The sequence below is a fragment of the Bubalus kerabau genome, chromosome 14 (assembly GCF_029407905.1).
Source record: "Bubalus kerabau isolate K-KA32 ecotype Philippines breed swamp buffalo chromosome 14, PCC_UOA_SB_1v2, whole genome shotgun sequence".
NCBI classification, from domain to species: Eukaryota; Metazoa; Chordata; class Mammalia; order Artiodactyla; family Bovidae; genus Bubalus; species Bubalus kerabau.
Window position 1 is genome coordinate 63,652,326 of NC_073637.1, and position 25,575 is coordinate 63,677,900.

The 25,575-nt window shown below is 38.7% G+C and overlaps 1 protein-coding gene across 3 annotated transcripts in view; it reads right to left on the minus strand.

Moving 5' to 3' along the window:
* Window positions 1-5,859: 5,859 nt before the first annotated feature.
* The window catches only part of ATP6V1C1 (ATPase H+ transporting V1 subunit C1), a 40,638-nt gene continuing 20,922 nt past the window's right edge, over window positions 5,860-25,575 (minus strand). For all 3 annotated transcript variants that reach the window (XM_055546494.1, XM_055546492.1, XM_055546493.1), the window contains 10 exons: window positions 23,259-23,344; window positions 20,473-20,567; window positions 18,843-18,934; window positions 17,472-17,570; window positions 15,543-15,611; window positions 11,651-11,743; window positions 11,466-11,559; window positions 9,486-9,583; window positions 8,185-8,311; window positions 5,860-6,771 (listed from right to left, as the gene is read on the minus strand). In XM_055546494.1, coding sequence (XP_055402469.1) covers window positions 6,676-6,771; window positions 8,185-8,311; window positions 9,486-9,583; window positions 11,466-11,559; window positions 11,651-11,743; window positions 15,543-15,611; window positions 17,472-17,570; window positions 18,843-18,934; window positions 20,473-20,567; window positions 23,259-23,344 — 949 coding nt within the window. In that variant the 3' untranslated portion in view covers window positions 5,860-6,675. The remainder of the gene's footprint in view (window positions 6,772-8,184; window positions 8,312-9,485; window positions 9,584-11,465; window positions 11,560-11,650; window positions 11,744-15,542; window positions 15,612-17,471; window positions 17,571-18,842; window positions 18,935-20,472; window positions 20,568-23,258; window positions 23,345-25,575) is intronic.

Genomic DNA, 25,575 nt, shown 5'->3' on the forward strand with positions numbered 1-25,575 from the left:
TCTTTGGCTTTGCCTATTCCTGACATTTCATATAAATGGAATCATACAAATATATGACCTTTTATGTCTGGCTTCCTTCACTTGGCATAATGTTTTCAAGAGTCATCCATGTTGTGGATTGGAACTCCATTCCTTTTTATGGCTGAGTAATATTCCATTGTGTGGCTATACCACAGTTTATTCACTCATCCATCATAAGTTGCTGGGCACATGTGTCGTGTCCACTTTTTGGCTATTATAAATGATGTTGCTATGAACTTTCATGTACAGGCTTTGTAAGGATATATGTTTACAATTCTCTGGGGATTATGCCTTGGAATAGAATTTCCAGTCATATGATCCTGGTGAGTTTTTAATGGGGGAATTTGCCTTCAAACTATATGTAGCTAGAGAAAAACTGATTTCAATTCACATGAGATGTAGAAGAGACAAGAAACAAACATCAGGTAACATAAAAAATAATACTAACAATAAAAACAGCAGCTAACAAGTTAAACCCCTCCTCTGCGCCATGTGCCTTACTAGGAGTTGGTACACACCATGAGGTTTAATTCTCACAATAATCCTAGAGTGTTGTTATAATTATCCCTCTTCTGCAGGTAAAGAAATGGGTTCAGACCCCAGGATGTCAGGCTGCTCAAGACCACACAAGAAGAGAGCACACACATCTGAACGTGGCAGGGATGTCCAGCTCCAAGAGGCCAGCAGAGACCACAGACCGCTGGGGCATTCCTCACCAGCACCCATGACCTAAATTCCCATCAGCGAGACTCTGGTCAAGTTGAAAACAAACATAAAACAATAATAAAATAATATTCTGCTTTCAGAACCCACACCGAGAAGCTAAATTAAAAAGAAGGAAAGCATCCATTTTGCACAAAGGGACATTGTTCCTGGGTAAGTGAGCTCTTTCGACCTGTGAGCAGACATTCCTCCAGCAGCAGTGCTCGGGCACACTGAGGCTGAGCAAGGGTGGAGACAAGGCTGGCTAGGAGGCTGTCAAGAGAGCAGGGCCGGGGTGGAGAAGGGGAGGAGGAACCCCAAACGCTGGAGTGCCTGGATCAAAGGGCGAGACAAGGAACAGAGAGCAGAGGTGGGTGTGAGAGGCTGGGGTAAGGGGGTGTGGAGGTTTGAGTTTGGATGTCCCTCTTTCCTCCCTTAGCCAGTTATCCTGCCACTGGGTTCAAGAAGGAGGCAAAATCTGTGACAACACATCCCTGGTGAAAACCACCCGCACACAAGGTAGATGTCTGTGTACACAACTTGCCTCTTTCCAAGGCCACCCTGTAAACTGCTAAACTTCTTGCTGAAGACCTGAGCTGTTCACTTTTATGAACCTCTTAAATCCCTCAAAGAGTCAAGAGACAAATAATGTCCTTCAAGAACATGTACTGAACGTCCCCTTAAAATCTCCCTCCAGAGCCTGGCATGGCAGCCGCTCTGCACACAATGAGTGCTAAGTGAGTGCTGACTGACAGGAGAAATTATATTCCCTTTAGAGCCACCCAGCTGTGTTTTCAATTCCGCTGATTCAATATTTCCCATCAGAAACAGCTTTTGGTCTTTCAATATTGCAACTGGTTTACCCTCGTGCGCAGAAAGGCACAAAGTATACGTAGCTGTCTTTTGTGATCAAAGAGAAAGCTGTCTCGTGTAGCAATCTGAGGCCCATCAACAATGACCCAGAAAGCTAGCCTTTGCTCTCCTGGGAAATCAAGTCTGGCAATCAGAGTGAAAAGAAGCTGGGCTGGCTCTGCCAGTTAAGAGACAAAGAGAGCCACCAGACACACAGCATGTTAGAACAGAAAGGGCAGAACAGCTCATTGCTCCGGTGTCCAACCTGACACAGTGCGCTAGCCACTATCACCTGAAGCTGTCCACGTTAACCAAGTTCAAATAAGATTACAAGGGCAGTCCCTCAGTCACCCCAGCCACACTTTAAGTGACCTGTGGCCACCTGTGATAGAGGACCACACTGGGTAGCAGAGACACAGAATGTCCATCACCATAGGAAAATCTCTTGGATAGTGCCGAACCAGACCAACCATGTGGTCAGATCTGGAAAAAAAAAAAAAGGAAAAAAATAGACACAGATGTATAGAACAGTCTTTTGGACTCTGTGGGAGAGGGCGAGGGTGGGATGGTTTGGGAGAATGACATGTATAGTATCACATGTGAAACGAATCACCAGTCCAGGTTTGATGCAGGATACAGGATGCTCGGGGCTGGTGCACTGGGATGACCCAGAGGGATGGTACAGGGAGGGAGGTGGGAGAGGGGTTCAGGATGGGGAACACATGTACACCCGTGGCGGATTCATGTTGATGTATGGCAAAACCAATACAATATTGTAAAGTAATTAGCCTCCAATTAAAATAAATAAATTTATATTAAAAAAATAAAAACAAACAAAAAAAAATTTGTCTATTCTGTACCCACTGACAGAAATAACAGGTTGACTTTTTTGGACCGATATCCTTAACTGTTTTCAGACTTTGGACTTCACAGATCAGTAAAATACCTCTTTCTTATTTGGGGTTGCCAAGTTTATACTTTGTCAAGTAAGGCTGCCACCAGATGACTCTAAGGCCCACCAAGGCAGGCACTGTGCCTTTTTACTGCCCAGCATCATTTAGGCATATGCCCTGTACCTAAAACAATGCCTGGTGCCTGGTATGTGCTCAGTAACTGTCTGCTAAGTAAGTGATTACACAGGCACACACTGACATCCTTATTTTTTTCATGTTTTTGGTGAAAACTCTGTCACTGGCTGGCACCAGAAAGGTGTCTGGGTTCTACACACACACACCACACACACACACACACACACAAGGCTGGATTAAGTAAGAAAATGAATATGAGTCATCTAACATTTTCTGAGAACTTTACATGAATAAATACTTGTAACAAAATATAACAAATCAGAATGGGCTTCTCTAAACTGTATTTCACAACTAACCTGAGGGGCAGTGAAGGGGAGCGGGGAGAGACTGTTAGCTTTTCAACGGCACCAGAGTGCCCTCTTGTGGGAAAATAGAGTACTTGTGTGGTCTCAACTTTTAAAAAACATGTTTCTAGTAACACATTAAAACCTGTACTGACAAGTAATTATTCTGAGAATCAGCCCAAATATGTATACCGGTCACTATAAAATCTGGCCAGTTGTGTTGGTGAAAAAGATAATTAAGAAAGATTTGTCACAGAACTATTCAACGAGGTCATCTACATACCTAGGAAATAGTGAGACCCATTAGAACTGCTTTTTAGGTCTGACATTCTGGTTTGTTTATCCTCTAGTTAAAAAAAGAAAACTACCACTGCCAGGTTTAAGGCAGTGTTGTACATACTGTTTGCTCCACTTTTGGGCAAACATCAACAAAAATTTTTGCTGTATCCAATTTATTTTTCACTTTTGATATCATTTTTTTTGTTGTTTACAGAAACTATTCTTTGAAGCTCTGTTACGGCTGCACTTTCACACTTTATAAGTAGTGATAAACCATACCCACAGTGGATTTTCCATTAAAAGACTAAAAATGGGACTTTGATCATTTTAGCTGATTTTTGCAAATTTCAGCTTGATACTCTGTGGCCTTGCAAGGGCAATGGACACCGACGCTGGTCGGTTTTGGCCAAGGCAGAGCTTTCTGCTTCTCCTGATCCATGTAGATGTAGAATGCTGGTCTGGCTGACAGGTAGGAAAAGCTGACTTATCCATGATGATCCTATTAAGTGTGGTCTGTGTGAAATAGAGAAGAATCACTATTTGAATGAGACCTCAGGAAGCTCACAAATTTTTAAGTCAACAACCCCCTCTGGGTGGAGGGGTTCAGAAGATGAATCTTTAAAAAGCAGTCTCAGATTGCAATTGGCTGACACTAGCATCTGAGCCTCTTGTGTGCTTGTAGGTAATTCCTCAGACGTACTCCTTAGACTGTTAACCACAGCTCTAGAGAATTTAGCAATGAATTTGCATTTTTGTTAAATTCTGCAGGTAAAGAACCACTGTGGACATAATCAAGTTCAATTCTGAGCAACTGTTAGGAAATGTCGCTTGTGTGTGCTGCCTGCCTTTTGCTTTGTTGTAAACTTTCTTCTTCTTGTTATTTTGACAGTTCTTGCATGAAGGTTGCTGTCCTGTTTCCCCTCAGTTTCATTTTTTTAATCTAGCTAAACAATCCCAGGGGTATTCTCTACTGCTAATCACTTCCATGGTTTTATTCTGTTTCCTTTTTCCACTCACAAGTCACTGGACTCGGATCTAAGAATATTCTATGGGTTAATCTGCCAGTAAATAAAATAGTTCTGATGTGTCGTATTTCCCTTTTTTAAAAAGGCCAGAATTACATTCATATATTAAAATAAAGCTATCCATGCTAGCAAAATAAAGACCATAAAAAACTTTACAATACTGAAATGGGTAAACTTCAATTTAGAGACAAGAACTAAATTAGAGCAGTTTTCAACAAATTTCCTCTGGAATACTGTTACAGACTTTCTAGGAGAAACCATCCTTTACTAATGTTAACAGGAAACAATAACCACATTTCTTCTAAAGGCCAGCAAGGTTTTCATTATAAGCTGTTCCACAGTATTTGTGTATACCATGTTTAACCTTGTGTGTGCATGCTAAGTCGTTTCAGTTGTGTCCAGCGCTTTGCGACCCTATGGACCACAGCCCGCCAGGTTCCTCTGTGAATGGGATTCTCCAGGCATGAACACTGGAGTGGGCTGCCATGCCCTCCTCCAGATCTTCCTAACCCAGGGGCAGAACCCAAGTCAGTATCTCCTGCGTTGGCAGATGGGTTCTGTACCACTAGCGCCGCCCGGGAAGCCATTTTAACCTTGTGTACATGTTAATTTCCAACATTTGGGGCTATTTAAAGTGAGAGCAAAGAACAGTTCACATCTGCTGAGTATCTGTTACATATACAATATTACTTTAAAGGTACTACTTGATACATGCTCATTCAGAAAGCTCCACCCAGAACACACAGTGTCTGCTTAAGGGTGACTCTAGCAAGTAGGAAAATCTTCCAGGCTGAATAACTAGCACAGAACACCTGAGCACATCGTCCAAATGTTCTGGGCCAAAAGAGTGACACAGCTCATTATCTGATGACCCACACTCCATGCCTTTTCCACATCACTGTCTATCTTGAAAAGAGATTATGGAATGTGCTTGCCTCAGTCATTCAGCGCCTACTAGAGCCTGGGGGCATGGGAGGAAGAGAAAGAGCCAAGCGGTCAGAAATCTTAGGCTCTGAAGAGTCGGACACGACTGAGTGACCAAACAACAACGAACACTAGGTAACCAAAAGAGTGAGTGAGAGTATGTGTGGTATGATCCTATTTCTATTTAAAAATAAACTGTGTGTGGATAATGTATGTTATAGAGATATAGGAGAAAACCAGAAAAACGATGTAAAAACTTCCTAGCAAAGAAGAAATTGAGGGGGCTGGAGGGGTGGCCTCATGTTTTACTTTATAGAAGTCTGGATTTGTTTGAAGTTAACCATTACTTCTGACTTAACAATATACAATTTTGAAACCAAACGGATTTAGGAGGCTAATTTTCTAGGTGGAATATGATAGTTTAGAAATGCCCTTAAAATGTAAAAACCTCTTTCATTTACAAGCCTGTGAGGCCATGATAAAGGGAGCACTGCCACAAAACCTGATTTCAAAAGCTCACTCAGGACATTACCCTAAGTCTTATTCCAGAGATCTATAAGGCTAGCCATGCCTCTTTTCAAACTGTATCAAAAATAACATAGATGTCAAGATGAGGGAAAAATTAACAATCTTAAAAAACAAACATAAAATAAGGACTTAAGACAAAAGAGACGACTAAAGCAGCAGAGTTCTACTAAACTTTATTCAAAACTGACCCTACTTCCTACTTGAGATACCCCAAAGTCTAGTGTGCAAATATAAATACCCATCACATGTTCAAAAATAATCTTCCAATTGGTGCTCTGACCCAGATTTGGCACACTTGAATCACCATGCAAGTCAGCCACGATGGTCACCTCTTGGTATATATAGCAAAATCCTGAAATGGCACAGGGAGTAGCCATGACACCATTTATTAAGCTCTCACTGAACTGTACTCTTGGAAGTTACACACACCACAACCCACCTTTGCACAGGTAATTTTATTCTCTCCTGTGGGTGTCAACAGTGCTCAGAGATTGTAATTTGAAACATTCAGAAAGCACATACCTGAATATTGTCACATTTCTTTACATCACGATTCAGTAACTATTAAACAATTATGTCTACTAAATACAGTGAACAAAATGGCATAACTGTTTACACCATTCCCTTGTAAACAAGGCTTTTGTCACAATAGTAACAAATGGAATTAATGCATACCACAATATGGATGAGGAAAGACCTTCTTTTTAAATAAACCATTCAGTTCATAAATAAACTCTGATTTTTTCTTCAGTACACATTTACAGACCTGATCAATAAAAAGAAACAAGACATATAGTTTCCTTTTAAAAAGAAAATGTTGCGAAATGGACCTCTAGGAGAGAAGGTGCCTAGGAGAGGAGGTGAGAAGCAAGCAAGGGGTAAAAGAGAGTTAAAAGTGCGGCCCCACTGCAGCCTATGTCTGTTAGCAAACACCGACACGACACAAGGACAGGGCTGTCTGGAGGGCTCATTTTACTTGAATTCCAGCAAGTTGCAATCGATCTTATAGTACACATAGGGGTAGTATTCCTGTTGACTCAGGTTTAAGCCTGGAATATCCATAGGAGCCTACGGAAAAGTCAGATGATTATTTAACTAAGTACTTAGAGAAATGAAAAAAGAAAAAGAAAAAGAAGATTACCATTCACAGGCTACCTTGGAGATAGCAGATTCTGATCCAGACCACCGCAATTAAGCAAGTGTTACCATAAGCCAAGTCACATGAATTTTTTGGTTTCCCATTGCGTATTAATGGTATGTTTACACTTACTATAGTCTACTAACTGTGCAATGGCCTTTTGTCTTAATAAACAATGTACCCATCTTAATTTAAAAATACTTGACTGCTAAAAACTGAGAACCATCATCTGACAATGCACGGTTGCCACAAACCTTCAATTTGTAAAAAAAAATGCAGTTTTGCAAAGTTCAATAAAATGAAGCACAATGAAATGAGGTATGCCTGTACCTTCTTAATGAACTGGGCTAAGTTTATACATTTTTCCTAATTTATTCTGAGTTTGACATTGTTAACTCCATTTTGCAATAAGGAAACAATCTCAGAAAGGCTGACCTGCCCTGGGAAACAGAGCAAGTGAGTAGTAATGCCAGATTCAAGTACTCTGCCCTCAAAGGCTGTGTGGGTTTAACCATGACTCCACCGTCCTTTTCTATGCATACTGTATAAAATTACTTTTTTAGTCTCAGGCTTGGGGTATTGAGTTTATGAGACACAAGGCTTATAAAATGATGGATAAAAATAAACCAACTGTGATTTTTACTGATACCACTTACTATGTATGCATGTTATAAGAATTTACTGGTATGAAATTATGCATCAGTTAGACTTTACATATTATCAACAATTCCATGAAAATTTAGAGTCATTTCCTGCATTTTCTTCCATTAAAAAAACCTTGATTTTTCTCCTATGGGTTCTAACTAATGCACATGTGAAATACTGCCATTCTAAACTAGAGGAAAAATATCAGCAAGCTATTTGAAACAAAAAATATAAAAGCCTGCTACAATTTTAAACAGCAACAACAAAAAGAACACACTGTTGTATGCTTTTGCATGCATAAATGTTCATACATTTCTGTTTTAAAAAAGATATAAACATACACCATTTTAGAGAAATGATAATTCTCTTTAAAAATGCCCATCTATTGACTCTGCTACTTCTACCAAATAAAGTTACAGTAATGACTTATTTTCTTCCTCTCTGCAATTTGTAATTCTTGTAAACAACTAGTATCATTGCTTGTGTGGGTATTTCTGCAGCTATAAACATCAGATCTACAGCAAGACAATGACTGGCTTTTAGAAATACCAAGAAGCAACTACTATAAAATGGAGTAAGCAAGGTAAATTATTTACTAACAAATTGAGAATCTTAAAGCAATTACGTAACATCTTCTTCCAATAATTTTTTTCTGAAATTCATCCAGTTCCTATTCTACCAGGTTAATAAATACTTACATCAATAATAGCTGCTGCGCTGCTGTCTAGATGTTTATACAATTCATATAATACTTCTCTCAGTTTCTTCATTGTTTTCTTATTGGGTTGAAGGAGCATTGCTTGGAAGTTCACTGGCAAGCCATACCTTATAAGGAAGCAGAAATACAGGATGTAACACAAGCAAACATATGCAGAGATTTTCTGCTTAAAAGCAAGTATTCTCATACTCTTCTTTAATCACTGTTAATGGGGAGAGGGTGCCTCATTTTAATAACCACCTTTACAAGTTCAGAAACTCACACCTTCTCTGGTCCTCAATGTCCATTAGAAATCTTTAAAATGAGAGCCAACTGTCCACTAGGAATTACTTTTAATTAGTCTTCAATTTTAAGGTAATTTATGCCCACCCTCAGCAGACAGTGCAGTACAGTGCCTCTAGGTATACGCAGAGAATTGGCTCCAGGACCTCTGTGAACACCAAAATCCAAGGGTGTTCAAGTCTCTTAAATAAAATGGTGTAAGATTTGCGTATAATCTACATATATCCTCCCATATACTTTAAATCATTTCTAGGTTACTTATAATACAATGTAAATGTTATGTAATTCGTTGTAAATAAAATGCAAATGCTATGTAAATCATCGCTAGTGCCCAGGAAATTGAAATTTTGTTTTTTGGAACTTTCTGGAATTTCTTGTTCAAATATTTTCAATCCACAGTTGGTTGAGTCCATGGATTTGGAACCCAAGAATATGGAGAGTCAACTATTGATTCCTTTATGATGATAAAGAATATGGGGGGAAGAAAAGCATGAGATTACCCATCTACCATGGAAATTCAAAGAAATTTACAAATAGCATGATGGCAGATTAGTATTTTGAACTATTTCTAATATGAGCAACATGTACAAAGCATCACAAGATGGTTGACATTTTAAGTATCTCAAAGTAATAAAATATTTTAGGCTACTATGAAACGAGGACTTCAAATAAGGTTACTGTGTATCAAACTACATGTAAAATCTGTGATAGGTCTTTTAAACAAACACTGACTAATATTCATAACCTGCGTTTAACTTACGCACAGAATATGGAAAGAACCAGAGCACAGCAGCATGATCTTTTTCTAAACTCGGTATCAAGGGCAAGACCAACATGCACGTCATAAGCAGTATGATACTGACAATCTCTCCCTCATGAGTAGCCCTTTGGTTTCCCCAAATCAATTTCCTATTAGCAGACTGCGTTTCAATAAAGAGGTGCAATGCCAAGGGATCTACACATTCTTTAGTTCCAAGTTTCTCAATGAGCTTTCTTTACCTCAAAACAGACTCAACAAAAACCCTCAGAGCTTTCACATGAATCCATGCAATAAACGCCTCACTGAAATTCACTTTCAGCCACCGTACCAGTGGTCCCTATAGAAAGAAAGAAAAGAATCACCACAAATTTGGTCTTGAAAATGGCAGTGAGAAATCAGATAAATCAAGTATTTTTAAAGGAGTGACTATCCAGTGACAATCTTAAGGAAAATTCAATCACATTATGTGTCTGTGTGGTCAGTCGTTCAGTCATGTCCAACTCTTTGCGACCCCACAGACTGTAGCCCGCCAGGGTCCTTTGTCCATGGGGATTCTCTAGGCAAGAATACTGGAGTGGGTAGCTATTCCCTTCTCCAGGGAATCTTCCCAACCCAGGGATCGAACCCAGGTCTCCTGCAGTGCAGGCAGATTCTCTACCATCTGTGCTACCAGGGAACCCCCAATCACATTGTAATTCACTTTAAAAATGTTTCATTATTCTCATATCTTGCATACTTTACCTTACATTAGATGAAAAGGTTAGCTACTACTGTGTAACCTCAGTAAATACAAATATCCATTGACTCTATTCACTACACAGAAAAGGCATGTATGTGTGCGTGCGTGCGTGTGTGTGTGTGTGTGTGTGTATTTTTCTTTTTTGCGGCCATGCTGTGCAGCTTGCAAATCTTAGTTCCCTGATCAGGGATCAAACTCATGGTCCCTGTAGTGAAAGTGCATAGTACTAACCACCAGGACTGCGAGGGAATTCTTAAAAAGGCATATACTATAGTGAAGTCATTTAAAATGATACAGAATATAGAAGTGTCCTATAGATTTGAAAACCAAAGTATAAAAATCTAAATTTACTATCCAATACTGTTAAGCATTTAATACATTCAAAATAGAATTTAATTACAAACAACTTCCTTGGAAACAGAAAAAATAGTTATGTAGTAAGTCATTTTATATTTCTAAGTATTAGTTTTCTCATCTGTAAAATCAGGGGGTTGACTTAGATCCCTAAAACCTGCTCATTATGTTCTAATTTCTTAATGATTCTATTATGTATTGACAGCATAAATTCTTTATGAACTTATTAAACTATTCAGTATGATTCCTAGTACTAAATAAAAACACTTCTTTAAAGAAACAAACTTCAAACAACTTATTACCATTTCTCCATACTCAAAAGACACACACGATCAGTTCAGCTAACAGTTATTTGGGTAATATTACTAGGCTCATTTGGATACAGCAATCAATTTACACAAAAAGGATAATAACACAACAAAGTGAAAGTCTTTGGTTAAAATATCTGTTCTTTTAGGGTATAGGATCTCCCCCCAACCAGCTGCTTTTATTTGACATTACTTCATTAGGGTTAGTTTTCTTCCAACTGAGATGTTACGGTTTATAAAGTACTTGGAAATAGTTGTAAATGGAATGTGCTTTTGTTTCCTCTTGCATTAAGGGAGAAACACATTTTCACTCTTCATGTTTCCCCTTCCATACACTCTTTAATCTTCACAAAAATCCTTTACTTGAGGATGGCAGGTCCACACTACCTTTCACTCACAATTCCATCCCTGTTCTCCACCGTGCCTAGAACATACTAACTCACCAATGGTTTACATACAAATTCCTTCAGTAAAAGACTACAGCATTAAAAAAAAAATTCTGCCTCAAGAAAATGAAATTTCCTACTGAAAAGAGAGAATAATTACTTAACTAAAATGACCCCTCACTATAGGAGCATTAATCAAAACACTGTATTTAAAATTAACTTTTGATACAGACTTAGAGGGATTAATTTTAAAATATACATTTTAAGATAACAATTCACAGATCTCAGCTTGCTTAGAGAAAACTCATTTTGACTATTTAATAGAAAAAAATAACTAAAATCAAAATCAGAAAAGTTTTTTCTTTTAAAGAAAAGCAGTACCAGTTTTTCTTCTGCTTAACACTGATAATATTAAATATTAAAAATACATACAAATTGCTTTTTCTTGTCAGTAGAAAGCCTGTTCATTTCTTCTTTGTCGGCTTTCATCTCCTCTTCATTATACTGGAAGTCACGGACGATGAATCTAAATTAGGAAAAAAAAGAAAACCAAAATTGTCCACAGGAAGTAAAGGTAATCTAACAAATTTAAAAAACTTTTAAAATAATAATCTTACTTGTTTTCCCTGGCTTTGTGTCTGAAGTCATCAACTGCCTTCCTAAACAAGGTGACATTACATAGGTAACTGTCTTGGTCCTCTGAGAGAACACTAGAGAAAGAAAGACAAAGTCCATTTAAAGCTTTATATTTATTGCTCACATTCATATTGAGGGCAGAATTCAGAAACGGGGAGGAGGAAGAACAAACAGAAAGGTATGGCAGCCCTTCCTGAACCCCTCAGTGCTTTTCAGCTGTACTGCCTCAAATGCTGAGGACACTCAGTCTTTATGTTTTTACTTACAGTGTCTTAACAGGCCCCTCGTACATTTCTTCCTAACCAACAAAATTAAGCATTAACTCAAGAAAAGCTTCCAAACCCTAAGAACCATGATTTTTCAATCTGTATCAGCAGCAGCCCAGCCAAGGACAAACTGTCCAGCAGCTGGTTGTTTTCCAGACTCTCCCTGCTTCCTGGCTAAACACTCTCTTCTCTTTTGGAACTGAATTCTCTCCTCTTCTCTCCCGCCCTGCCCCCAGAGGCCTGGCCCTTTTAATTTGTGCCCTCTCGAGACTATTACACTTAGTTCTTGCACCCAGTGCCCATCAAATCCAAAGCAAGGCAGCTACCAAGTGGGCAGAACTTGATTTAAAAACCAAGGCAGAAATCAAGTGGGGATAACAGTCTGTGAGCTGCAGGTCTGAGTCTCCAAACTCTGCATTCAATTCTACTGTTGTGTACAAGCAGTAACAGTATATTCTCACCCGTGTAACCAAGCCAAGACAAAACTAAGAGTCAGTGCTTTTCAGCTGCCTCATGGCATTTCCAGTCACCCACGTGTGTGGCAGTGCTTCTGGAGCTTACAAGCTCTTCTGTTCTCTTCTTACCTCTCTCCCAAGGCTCAGTTCTGCCATCTGCTCTGCTCCAATCAACTGACCCATTTCACTGCTGAAGCATCTTTCCTGCTTTTCTTCATAAATTATCTTTGCTAACCCGGCTCCAAAGCACAGATGAAACTTCTCTGCACAATGGCTAGTGTCATCTTTTTCTAGGTCCTCCTTGCTAGCATCCTCTGCTTCATCTAGAACTCCAGCTCCCTGAACAAAAAAGCTTCTGTGAAGCACCACCAAGTTTGTGGTGCTGCTTCCCACAACAGAGAAAAGGCCGAGTCAACCAATGATCCGACCCAACTAGTTTATCTGAACAGGCAAAAGTAGAGACAAACAGCTAAGCGGTAATTGTGAAAGTATATGTGAAAAGCACCTCTTTTTGAACAGTTTTTCCAACAGAAAGAAGCAGAACAATAGTCTAGCTTCCACTTCTTTGGCTGTGTGAACTCGGATGCAGCATTTATACACGTCTTTGCACTTAGCCACCCAATGACGGCAGTATTTCACATGGTCCAATCTTTCAAGATTTATGAACATTTTGCAAATAGCTAGATTTTGTGTGTTTAAGTAAAATTATTTCTTTAGGTTTGAAGATGGTCTTTTTCGATCTATTCTCCCTCAAAAGTCCACTTTCATCTTCACTGCTTCCAAGAGTAATCACTCAAGTATTGTGCCAAAGAGCAACAAGTGACAATGTTGCTACTTAAAATTCACTTTAAAATAAGGCACCTAGAACAATAACTAGCACATAGTAATTACTCAAAAATGTTAGTTATTAGGATAAGCAAAAAATCCAGCATTAGCTCATAGAGCTCTTTCCTAAACCGTGTATAGCATTTCAGACTGACTCACTAAGACGCGTCTGCCTCAGATAAACTAACCATCCTCTTCAGGGCTGGCTGAGCTACTGCCCTGTTCTTAATGACTCAAATGCCTTTTCAAGGAGGTGATCTGAAATCAGTCTTTGGAACTGCTAAGCAGATGAACAGATGTTTTCACTGAGTGAGGAAGAGCTGGAGGTACTCAGGTGGTCAGTGGACACTTGGGGGTCATTCAGAAGATAGGTATCGCCTATACTCAACTGGCAGCATCTGAAACTTTTTCCTTAAACTACTAAAGTGATTTTCAAAAGCTGTAAATCTCTGAAGGAATATTTCTGAAGTCCTTCTTCCTGAGTAAACCTGGGCTCACATGCCACTCCCCTGGGCTCGGCTCTCCACAGCGCAGGAGGGCATGCCATGCGCACTGCGTCCTCTCTCTCCTCCTCCCCCACCCCCAAATGTCAAGCCTATCTCTGTGGCTTTAATGGGCTCCAAAGAACAAGGTTTAAGAATGTGTCATCCGTCCAGATAAACAGCTTCAGAGGAAAACCAGTATCAAGACACAACCTCAATCTTCAGTTTACCATGTGGAGGGCCAGTGTGAATGGAAAGCACTCGCCGAAAATGGGAAAAAAATTCACAATGAGCACAAGTTTGTGGTTTTGTTCTCAAAAAAAGAAGTCAACATTTATGAAACTGCAAGATTCATATTACCTTCTACTTTACATATCCTCTCAAAATTATTTATCTATTTTTTCTGGCTGTGCTAGGTCTTCACTGGTGCGAGGGCTTTTCTCCAGTTGCGGCAAGCGGGGGCTACTCCTCATTGTGGTGCTCGGGCTTCTCGCTGAGGTGGCTTCTCTTGTTGCAGAGCACCAGCTCTAGGAATGTAGGCTTCACTAGTTGCAAAGTGTGAGCTCATAGTTGTGGCGACAGGCTCAGCTGCTCCATGGCATGTGGGATCCTCCCAGACCAGGGATTGAACCCAAGTCTCCCACACTGGCACGCGGATTCTTTACCACTGAGCTAACAGGGAACTCCTACTTCATGTATCTCATCGAGTCTTAAAAGGACCTCATAATGTGTACAGCAGAGGTGTGATGCTCATTTTACAAAGAAAATGAGGCCCAGAGAAGTTAAAAGACTTACCCTAGGTCACACAGCAAGTTGGTAGCAGAACCAGCAAAAGAACTCAAGATTCCTGGATCCAGGACTCTTTCCATTATACTAAGCTACCTCCCATATGACACAATGAAACTGGAAAAGAAAATATTTCATGGGCCTGGCCTTACTACCACCACTTCTCTACTACCTCCCAGACTTTCCTTTCATCATGCTGACACCTCTTGAGGAATACACACACAAAAGAATTCTTTGGGGGAGCATACCTACTGTACTTATATTTTCTTGGCAAGTATCTCATGTGGAAAGGCAGAATACAGGAAAAGATGACATGCTATAGTGTCATGAGCGCACAACTTGAAAAGACCTGAATTTTTAGTCCTAACTTTGCCATTTGACACTTTTATGGCCATATGCTTTAGGCCACAACTTAACTCTTCTGCATTTTTTACTTCATCTATGAGAAAAAGGGTAACAACTGCCCAAACTACTTCACAGAACTGTTGTAAATATCAAATTAGACAATGAATACTAACCCGTAAGTTCAAAAATGCTTAATAATTTTTTTTTCCAAAGGAAAGTACAGACTAGGTAGAATCTATGCTCACTGGAAAGTGATAGTAAATATATGCAGACCAACACAGTAGCCTAGTAGCCATTTTGGTATACTTCCTTGACAAGATAAATGGGGAATTAGAGACACACAGTAGGTATGAGATAAGTACTGAAAGAAGGATCTTGAGAAGGTTGTACAGCAGAAAAAGTACCACACGGGAGACCTGGGTTCTGGTTACAGCTATGCCACATATGAGACATGTGACTCTGGGCAAACCACTTCAGCTCTGTGGCCTCAAACTTCAACATCTATCAACATGAGTGGGTTGGTGAGACTGTGCAAAGGCCCTTCCAAGTCTAAAATTATAATAACTAGAGTTAATATAATTCATTTATTAGGTGAAAAAGATGGTTCCAAAACTATAAAATTTACCACAAAGAAAAGATAAAGATATTTCCTAATCCAACACCCAAACTATAAAGGAATTCTAGGCAAGAGCAGGCTGTAAATCTACTACTTACTTGCTAGACCTTGGAACTACCATTTCAGCTAGTGTCTCATACTGCTTAATCCAGTCGTTGTGGTTTAACCTGTAGAAAAGGTACAATTAAGTTACTAGAAGAGAAAAACAAGTCCTACTTCCTGCCAGACCCAGAAAGAGAAAAAATTATGAGACAAACTATATATATATATATATATAAAATTCAACTATATATATATATAGTAAATATATCTCAAATCTATCTAACAAAAGAAAAATCAAGTTTCCTACAGAGAATGAATTCAAATACACTGAGTGGTGAAGGAGGAAACATAACGCACCATCTCTTACATCTAGTAACTACTGCAAAAGAGGCACACCCTAGAACTCAGTTTGGAAAAGAAGCAAAGCAAAATGGAGATTTGAAATTATTTTCAAACTTTAGGGTTAATTTATATTACCTCACTAAAAAGAAAAGAAGAAGAAAGCAAAGAAGGAAGAAAGAGAGAGAAATGAGAGAGAAGCCATGCTGAAATCACTAACACTTTTATTCAGTGGCCATTCAGAAGCGCTGGGAGAAAGCACATTTACTGAAGCACAGTGTACCAGGAAGCACTGAGTCAGCCAAGCGACAGTAAACCAAACTGCCACAGATCATTGTGCAACAGCCTTCCTTCCTTCTCTAGAGACCACTGGCTTTAGTGGGTGTGGCAATATAAAATAAAGAACTGTATTGATAGTATTGTAGCCAGGATAATAAATAAACCACTATACAAGGTACCATAGGTCTGACCCTAGGTTTCCAGTACAGTGTACAGAAAACTATGAAAATTTCTTGTCTTAAACACAAATTTTAAACAAAGGTTGCATAAGACAAATCTTTTCTCTGGACAAAGGTTATTTCCATGCATAGTATAAAAACACAAATACACAGACATTTTTCAGAAATAATCAGTGTTTTCTTATTCTGCAGTAAGTGGGGCAAGGCAAAAATCAGATGATACTGTCGCCATTGTAAATTAAACGGAGGTGCTTTCCCACCCCTTTCCAGGAGGCATCATTTTCCTATAATCCCAGTTTCCTAGCCAGATAAAAATGGAGAGCACGGCAAAACAAGACTTTATGAATAATGCTGACAAGAGTCCCCAAATCTCCCACGCCAGTTTGGATCCCCCAATGATTTCCTGACGGTAAGATTTCAGTGCAGGTCAGAAATGAAACCATTAACAGTATTTTCCGCCACCCACCCCACATACAGAATTCTAACCTTCAAAAGATTTCGTTTTATCAAGATTAACTATGCCCAAATGTTAATTAATACAGAAGGCCTAATCTAGAGGAGATTTCAAAGAATTATCCAACCTAAACTATGGCCATAACCTGTACCTGTTTTTGTAAATAAAGTTTTACTGACACCAGACACATCACTTCATGCACACAGTGGGGATGGCTGCTTTTAGCTACAACCACAAAGCTGACGTGGCAGAGTTGAGTAGCTGTATCACAAACCATATGGCTTGCAAAGGGTAAAACACTATTTGGCCTTTTATATAAAAGATATGCTAACCTTTGATCTAATCCAATCCTTTACTTCTTAGAGGGTTTAATTCATCCTAATCAATCATAAAGATTTTTCAGAAAAACAAAGAACTTCCTATTTTGAAATATCTAAAAACAGTATTTTTTTAAAAACCCAATGGTTTAGCATTATTTAATTTTTTAATGGGTCAACTCTACTAAGTTGAACTTGATTTAGAATCTCAATTTATAACTGACATCTCTATTACCAGGTTACGAACTAAATTCCACTGTATGTGCCATATGAGTATATGTTGGTTGACAGAACAAATGACAAGGTGATATTCCATTCACACTTGGGTTTTGTGGAAAACTTCAAATTACAGTATCAGGCACTAACATTTTTCTTGTATTTTAATAAGTAAAAACCTTTTGTAATGAAAAGACATACTTGGGAACTACGACCAGTAACGTGACGAGATACTCTGAGTCAAGAACAAAGTCATCCTTCTTCACAATTTCTGCTAGACTTCGAGTTAGCAAACTCCCTCTGAGGAATAAGAAGAAGATCATTAGGCTGATAATTATGTGGTTCCATAACACAAGTAAAGATACAGCAGGCTAAGTATAGTTACATATACTACACATACATCTCAAGAGGGATTAGCCTGAGTTAACATTTTTATTTGATGTATCAAGAAGCCAAAATTTAGCTGAATATTTCCCATATCTAAACCCAAAGAAATGTCAAAATTTTATCAGAATTTGCTTCTAGTGTCTCCCTTTGTGTTTGTTTTAATTATTATAACTCAGCTCTTCTCTTAATTATATATATATAATGTCTTAACTGGGAAAGTGTTACTCATTAGGCATCAATTAAAGTCTACCTCACCATAATTATGAAATCATATCATCTAAGCACAACCTCTGATTTTCCTCCCTCTCCTTGGGTATCAATTTTGGTTAGTTAACCCAACAATCAACTCTTTGAATCAAGTCTTCATTTGGTCTCCCAGTAGATTTCACACTGAAAATGACTTTCCCTGTTTGTACCCCTGATAGGACAACTCAATTCTGCCTCCGGGATATGAATGTATACCTTGAAGAGTTAAGTGCTCAAAGCTACACCTGTAGTAGTCATACTACAGTGAGATCAACCAAAAGAAGAGTGTTCTATTTTAAGAAAACCTAACATAAAAAATTGAAACATAAAAACAGATAAAAATGGAAACATCGGAAAACAGATAAAGAATGAGAATTACATAAAAAAGGATTTTTCTATATAATTCTTTTAAGCAGCAGATAATTGCTATTAAATTATGATTTAATTTAAAACAATTAACTTTAGATAATTTTTACAGTGAAAAATCAGATGGATAAAGGATAAACCAGGACCCAGCTCAGAAGTATTATGTATGAAATGAGCATAATAAATCAGCCTCACATCTGTTTTGACTAGCCTGAATTAATGAGTTTTTCTCCATGAAGTGAAAAAACACCATCTGACTACAGAAACAGCACAAACTGGAACTTACTAAAACCCCCAACAACAGTTTATCCGCAACGTAGGCTACACAGCGATCCTCGACATTTTCGGCACTAGGGACCAGTTTCATGGAAGACAATTTTCCCATGGGCCAGGGAGGCGGGGCCGGGTGGTTCAGGGTGATTCAGCCCGTTACACTTATTGTGCACTTTATTTCTAGTATTATTACATCAGCTCCAGCTCACATTATCAGGCATTAGATTTCAGAGGTTGGGGACCTCTGTGCCACAGCGCTTCTCCAATTCTAAATTATTCACATATAGTTGACATGCTTACGCGTTCTTTCGTTCCAAATTCTGAAGATTCCCTTTCAGGTTGTTGTATGCGGATGCTCGAGATTTCAGGTCATTGTCAATCTGAGTGACACCCTTTACAGAAGAAAGAAGAGAAATAGGGAGAATCTTCCTAAATCTGCCTCTACTAATACAATTAAAGTAGTTGTGCTTAAACTTTAAAAAACAAACCCACCACCAGTTCCTGATGTAAGAATATTCTATTATTTTAAAGGCATTATTTTTAAAGGTCATTAAAAAAATAACCTACTTCATTTTTAATAACTATGGGAATTTTCATGTAATCTTTTCTACTAAAGATAATGTTTTATCTACATGTATTTTTATTATTGTCACTATATTCTTAAACCATGTAAATGAAATCTAGAACACTGATTAAAGACATGACTAATTGGAAGGTTTTAATACACAAGTCTGAAGAGTTAATTTCCAAAGGAACGAAATCATACAGAGTTTTGCTGTTTATAACACCACCATTCTTACACAAAACATTTTTGCAATGAAGTTAAAATTTTGCTTCAACTTATTTATAAATGTTACACAAGCTGATTTTTCAAAAATATGATTAAAACTACTAACAATTTAAGGAGAAAACACAAAGCAGTAGATTTAACATTTGAAGAACTAATTTCAGCTTAGCTCTACCATTATCAGCTATGTGGCACGCTGGGGTAAATCACTTCACCTCTCTGAGCCTGTTTCCTCATCTATAATAGTATCAGGAAGAAGATGACTAAATCCTTGATAAGGATTAAAAGAAAATAATGCTCAGTCATAATAAGAACACCATTTTATATTATCTGACTACTCATTTTCATTAAATTATTTGACCCTGAGTTAAAATCCTTGATAGACTATTTATTTACATTTAACCACAGAGCACAATGTACAAATAAAGTCAGTGGAAGCTAAGGAAGTCTGTCCGAATGATTTAAACTGTACTGTTCATCCAGCCAGGTCACAGATATGTTGTCAAACAGTGAATAGGTCCTTGTCTATTGCCTCATTACAGTTTCAATTTTACATTTTTCTCTCAAGCTCAAGGACTTTGCAACAGAAAAGGAACTCTTAGTTTAGTGAGTTCATGGATGGACTTTCAACACCTGCGGACTCGCTGAAACTGTTCATAAAATCACGCAGTATGAGAACACAGGCAATTTTTCTGGGTAGGGAATCAATATTGAACGTCAGAAGGCGTCAGAGAACCCAAGAAGTTTAATCTGAATCAGTACTGTACATAAACATACTCAAGTGACCATTATCATATATCTGAATGATTTGTAAATCTCTAATCAATTCCAATTTATAATTCTATGTAATCTCAGTTATGCTTAAAATTTATAATTTTAAAGTTACTTTTCTTAGTCAAACACTGTTGATGCAACCTTTAACTTAACCACTTGAAAAAACAAACCACACACATGGATACTGTGCATGGGAAAGTGTTATCCTTTTCCGACAACTTTCTTTTTTAAGTAAAGTTGCAGAATGTCACATATAATTAAGCTGCCTTGTCAAAACCTAAATTAGAGTACTTGATAGCTAAATACTTATAAAATAAATAGAATCACTGTAAATCAATGTGTCCTACCTGTGTCATTTTTTTATCTTACCTTGGCAATTATTTCAGAAATATTTTTCAGGGACTGCTTGATTGGATATTTAGCCATGTCCCACTGAAACCTTGTTATATAAGTAACCAAGTCAACTGAAATAAGGGAAGAAATTAATTACTGAGGAGAAGCAATAGAGTTTTTTATAGTTTGCTATACCGTAATGCCAAAATGGGCATTAAGAAAATCAGTAAAGATATCATCACTTGTGAAGGTTAAATAAATGTGGGACTGTATTAGGTAACATGGATTAATCAAAATTTTTACCTGTAATCTGACTGAATTCTCTTCTCCTTACTCAAAATTTAATATATATATTAAAATGCTCCTTCTAATTTGATGACTTAATAAATGAAATATGCACATACCCATGATACATGGGAAGGTGAGAGAGACACAGAGATTGAGAAACTACTGAAAAGTGTCTCCTCAATAAGAATTTGACAAAAGTATGTTATTTCTTTGCAACTTACCCAAACAAATTGAAAATGAACTTGTCTGTTAAAACCATGTGATGACTGTTTCTAGGAGTCTGTATTTCAGTAATATTCAAAACGTGGACCTTTTCACTTTCAAATGAAAAGAATAAAAAATGCAAAGCCAAAGAGAAACTCAACAACTAATTCCCTGGAAGTCTAGTAGTCAAGATGACTTTATCCCTCAAGCCTGATGGGATCAAGGTCAGGGAAATCAAATGTCAATTATAGTTAACTGGCGAAAGTAATTCATATCAAAATATCTTCTCTCAACTTCTTCTGACAGAATACCAGCAAGTCAGCAACATATCTGGTATTTTCAAAAGCAGTTTTGGATGCAATGTTCCCTAGATTGTCACCCCGCTATTCTACCAAGTAGACTGACTGCCCTACTTCATCAAGTACTTAGAGATCAGTGAAGGCACCTAAGTTAACACATCTAACTCCTGTCCTTCTGCCCCAGCCACACATTAACAGAAACAGTAAGCAGGTCAGGGTTGCTATTTTAACAGAGAGCAAAAATAAATTACTAATTATTTTAAATTGATTTAAGTACTTACTGAACATCTACGATTTGCAACGGAAAGAAACGAAATTAGAGAAACACTGAATTTAAAATTCAGTGACCACTGAGAGTTTAGCCAAACCTCCATACTACTGCCTCCACATCCATTTTACATGGTCAAGTAGCCAGCAGGAGCCTAGAAATCACACTAGATAATAGCCCTCCTGGCTAACAGCCCTAGATAACAAGCCTGCAATCACAAGTAAATGTAAGCTCAGTTCCTTATTCAATTTCCGACACCAACCTGTGATAAGCACTCTCCCCTGCTGCCCAGGGCCTCCCCTCCTAGTGGACCCTTTAGATAAGACCCCCTGGGGCAGGAAATGGCAGCTCACTCCAGCATTCTTGCCTGGAGAATCCCATGGACATAGGAGCCTAGCAGACTGTAGTCCATGGGGTTGCAGAGTCAGACACGACTGAGCATACATAGGGCTCTTCAAGTTAATCAAAATTCCCCTTTTTAGTTTGAATTAACCAATCAGGACTTGGCTTGGGAATCCCAAATCACTCCACCCATGGACTCTAATAAAGGCATGTGCCCCAGGTCCTACTGTTCTTTCTGTCTGCACCCCGCCCTAACTTCCCTGCATTGCTCCCCTCCCTCCAGGACCTGTGAGTAATAAACTTCTCTATTTCTCTTTCCCCTGTGGTCATTCGTTGAACTGTGGCTCACCATCCTATGATAACCCAGGGCTCTACCTAACAAATGTTAATTTATCATAGTGACCTACCATAGTAGGCTATACAGGACAGAAAGAGAGGAAAGGATTGTTTCTTATTTTAATGACATATCAGTAAAGATCCAACCAGTCAATCCTAAAGGAAATCAGTACTGAATATTCACTGAAAGGACTGATGCTGAAGCTGAAACTCCAATACTTTGACCACCTGATGCGAAGAACTGACTCACTGAAAAAGACCCTGATGCTGGGAAAGATTGAAGCCGGGAGGAGAAGGGGATGACAGAGGATGAGATGGCTGGATGGCATCACCGACTCAATGGACATGAGTTTGAGTAAACTCAAAGTCGGTGATGGACAGGGAGTCCTGGCGTGCTGCAAGTCCATGGGGTCGCAAAGACTTGGATATGACTGAGTGACTGAACTGAATTGAAAATGAAACACATGCTAAACTGATATTTCAGGAGAAAACAACAAGTGCAAGGACAAATGACAATGATGTGGTTGAAACCATCTTTATAAAGCTATTATCACACAGAACAAACTTTATGCAATTATTAGCTTCTAGCTACAGACAGGTCAGTAGTCGACTATTCTATAACTACTAAAGAAATGCCATATGAAATTTGAGGGGAAGAGGCATTACTCTGTAATAAGATTAATAATTTTCATTCTAAAGCTTCTGTAGTTGGACGCAATTAAATACAAAAAGCTAGAGAAAACTGCAAGTATTCACCTGGAACAATGCTGAGATACCTAACTCAGAAACACACTTTTAAGTGGAACTGACAGGTAGATCCTGGAAAGAACTAAGGTAAATCTTTATGATACTGCTATTAGAAGGATCCATATTAAAAAAAAAAAAAACTATACTATATATTATGTAGGACTGTCTTATGAGAGGTTGTGTTTCAGAGGACAGAATGTAACTGGCAGTATAACCAAATTGTTAATAATCATTCTATTTTAATGGCTTTCTACAGCATTTAATACCCTTATCTATCGATCTTTTTTATGTCTTTCACTTTATTGAAGTCAATATCAAATCATGAAACATTAGCTTACCTCCATTGGCCAACAGGTTCTCCTGAACTTTATCTTTACTGTCCTCCAATACGTCAGCCATATATTGAGCCACTTTCTTTACCACCCTTAGGAGAAAAAAAAAATCAGTGGTCACTTTCAGGAAACAACCTAAATTCCATGCTACACAATGAACATGTTACATGAACACATGAATTTGACTCTGTTTCCATTACACTATCTGTATAATAATGTTAAACAATGGGTCCTAACTTCTAAAATAATGTTAAGGACAAACTGAACCAAGATTTTATTCTATGTAAAACTCAACTCAATAACTGTAGTTTTAAGGAGACCACCTGCAATACGTTTATCAAGTCTGGAAAGAAAGTAGTGGAAAGTTGGCGAAGGTAAGCTGAAAGAGTGTGCAACAGACTGCACCCACCCTGCAAGAACACAGTGGGAAGCAGGAGCTTGCATTCATCAGATGCGTACTTCCCCTTAGGACAAAAGGGATCCGACAGGCAACAGAACACAAGCAACAGTGCAGTCCTACATTATGTATTCATTACCTACTGACGAGCATCTACTATTTGAGATTTGTTTTGTTGTTGTTTAGTTGCTAAATCATGTTCGACTCTTTTGTGACCCCAAGGACTACAGGCCGCCAGGCTCCTCTGTTCATGGGACCTCCTGCTCAGTGCTAAAGAGGAAACAAACCATGGTGCCAAACTACTGAAGCACCTGTGTATCACCTTGTCAACCCCTTTACTTTATAAACACACCCAAGTATAAGGACAGGAAGTGATTTAGTTCCAAAAGTCACAAAACCAGTTCCTGGCAGAGCAGTGACAGAAACCTGTCATTCTGATTCTTGTGTTCTGTGTTCTTCACCCCCTCACCCCCCACCATTCCTTGTCCACCTATGGGCCATGGGTGGGATATATAAGTTCAGCTCAGTTCAGTCGCTCAGTCATGTCTGACTCTTTGCTACCCCATGAACCGCAGCACGCCAGGCCTCACTGTCCATCACCAACTCCCAGAGTCCAACCAAACCCATGTCCATTGAGTCGGTGATGCCATCCAACCATTTCATCCTCTGTCATCCCCTTCTCCTCCTGCCTCCAATCCCTCCCAGCATCAGGGTCTTTTCCAATGAGTCAGCTCTTCCCATCAACAACTGTGTATCCCAAGTATTGGAGTTTCAGCTTCAACATCAGTCCTTCCAATGAACACTCAGGACTGATCTCCTTTAGGATGGACTGGTTGGATCTCCTTGCAGTCCAAGGGACTCTCAAGTATTCTCCAACACCACAGTTCAAAAGCATTAATTCTTCAGCACTCAGCTTTCTTCACAGTCCAACTTTCACATCCATACATGACTACTGGAAAAACCACAGCCTTGACTAGACGGACCTTTGTTGACAAAGTAATGTCTCTGCTTTCTAATATGCTGTCTAGGTTGGTCGTAAAATCTGTGGTGAGTGCCAAATGAGATGATCAGGTTACAGACAGAGATGCAGAAAGGAAAAAGATTTCCAGTGACTGTAATCAAAAAAGCATAATGGATCAAGGGCAGGGCAGTGAAGGACAGGAATGGTTTTTTTTGAAAGGCTGATTAGGCATGAAGAATGTATATTCTTGCCACAGAGCATCGTATGAGTCAAGATCTGGAGAGAAAGAAAAGCAATGAATGAGGAGGGGTCCAGACAGTCTGGAGTGTCATGCTGGGGAGAGAGGGAGGTTGGGCTAGGAAGGCAGGCTGTGGTCAGACTGCATGGGGATCACCTCTGATGGCAGTCAGCAGGAAGAGGGGTAACACGGTCAGGACTTGGGACAATTTCTTGTATGACTTTTGTGTTTAATGGCAGGGAGTGTAAACTGGAAGACAAATTAAGAAACTCCTGCAACATGAACCAAGAAGGGCCAGGAAAAGGCGACAGAAGGACAAAATGTGAATGACAAACCTAAACTGAATGACCTCAATTCTAAGAAAGTGCAACAAATTCAGAAAAAAAATGATATAAACTGTAAGTCTTCAACATGCTTAAACCTGGGATCTGTACATACACTTGGCTGTATCTCCAAAATCCACCCATTCCTTCAAAGATGAACCATTATTCCCATATAACTTGAGGAGCATCTTGTAAACAGAACCATGTGCTATGAACATTCAAAAATGGGCATGATCACAACACTGCAAATCAACTATACTTAAAAAAAAGTGCAGGTTTACCACAGAAAATAGTTCAGACTGTAAAATTGCCTGATATCAAATTTATCAACTTAACATTACAGAACTGAAAATTCAAAATCTCCCTCTGCATCTCTACAAGAGTATCTATGACATATGGTCACC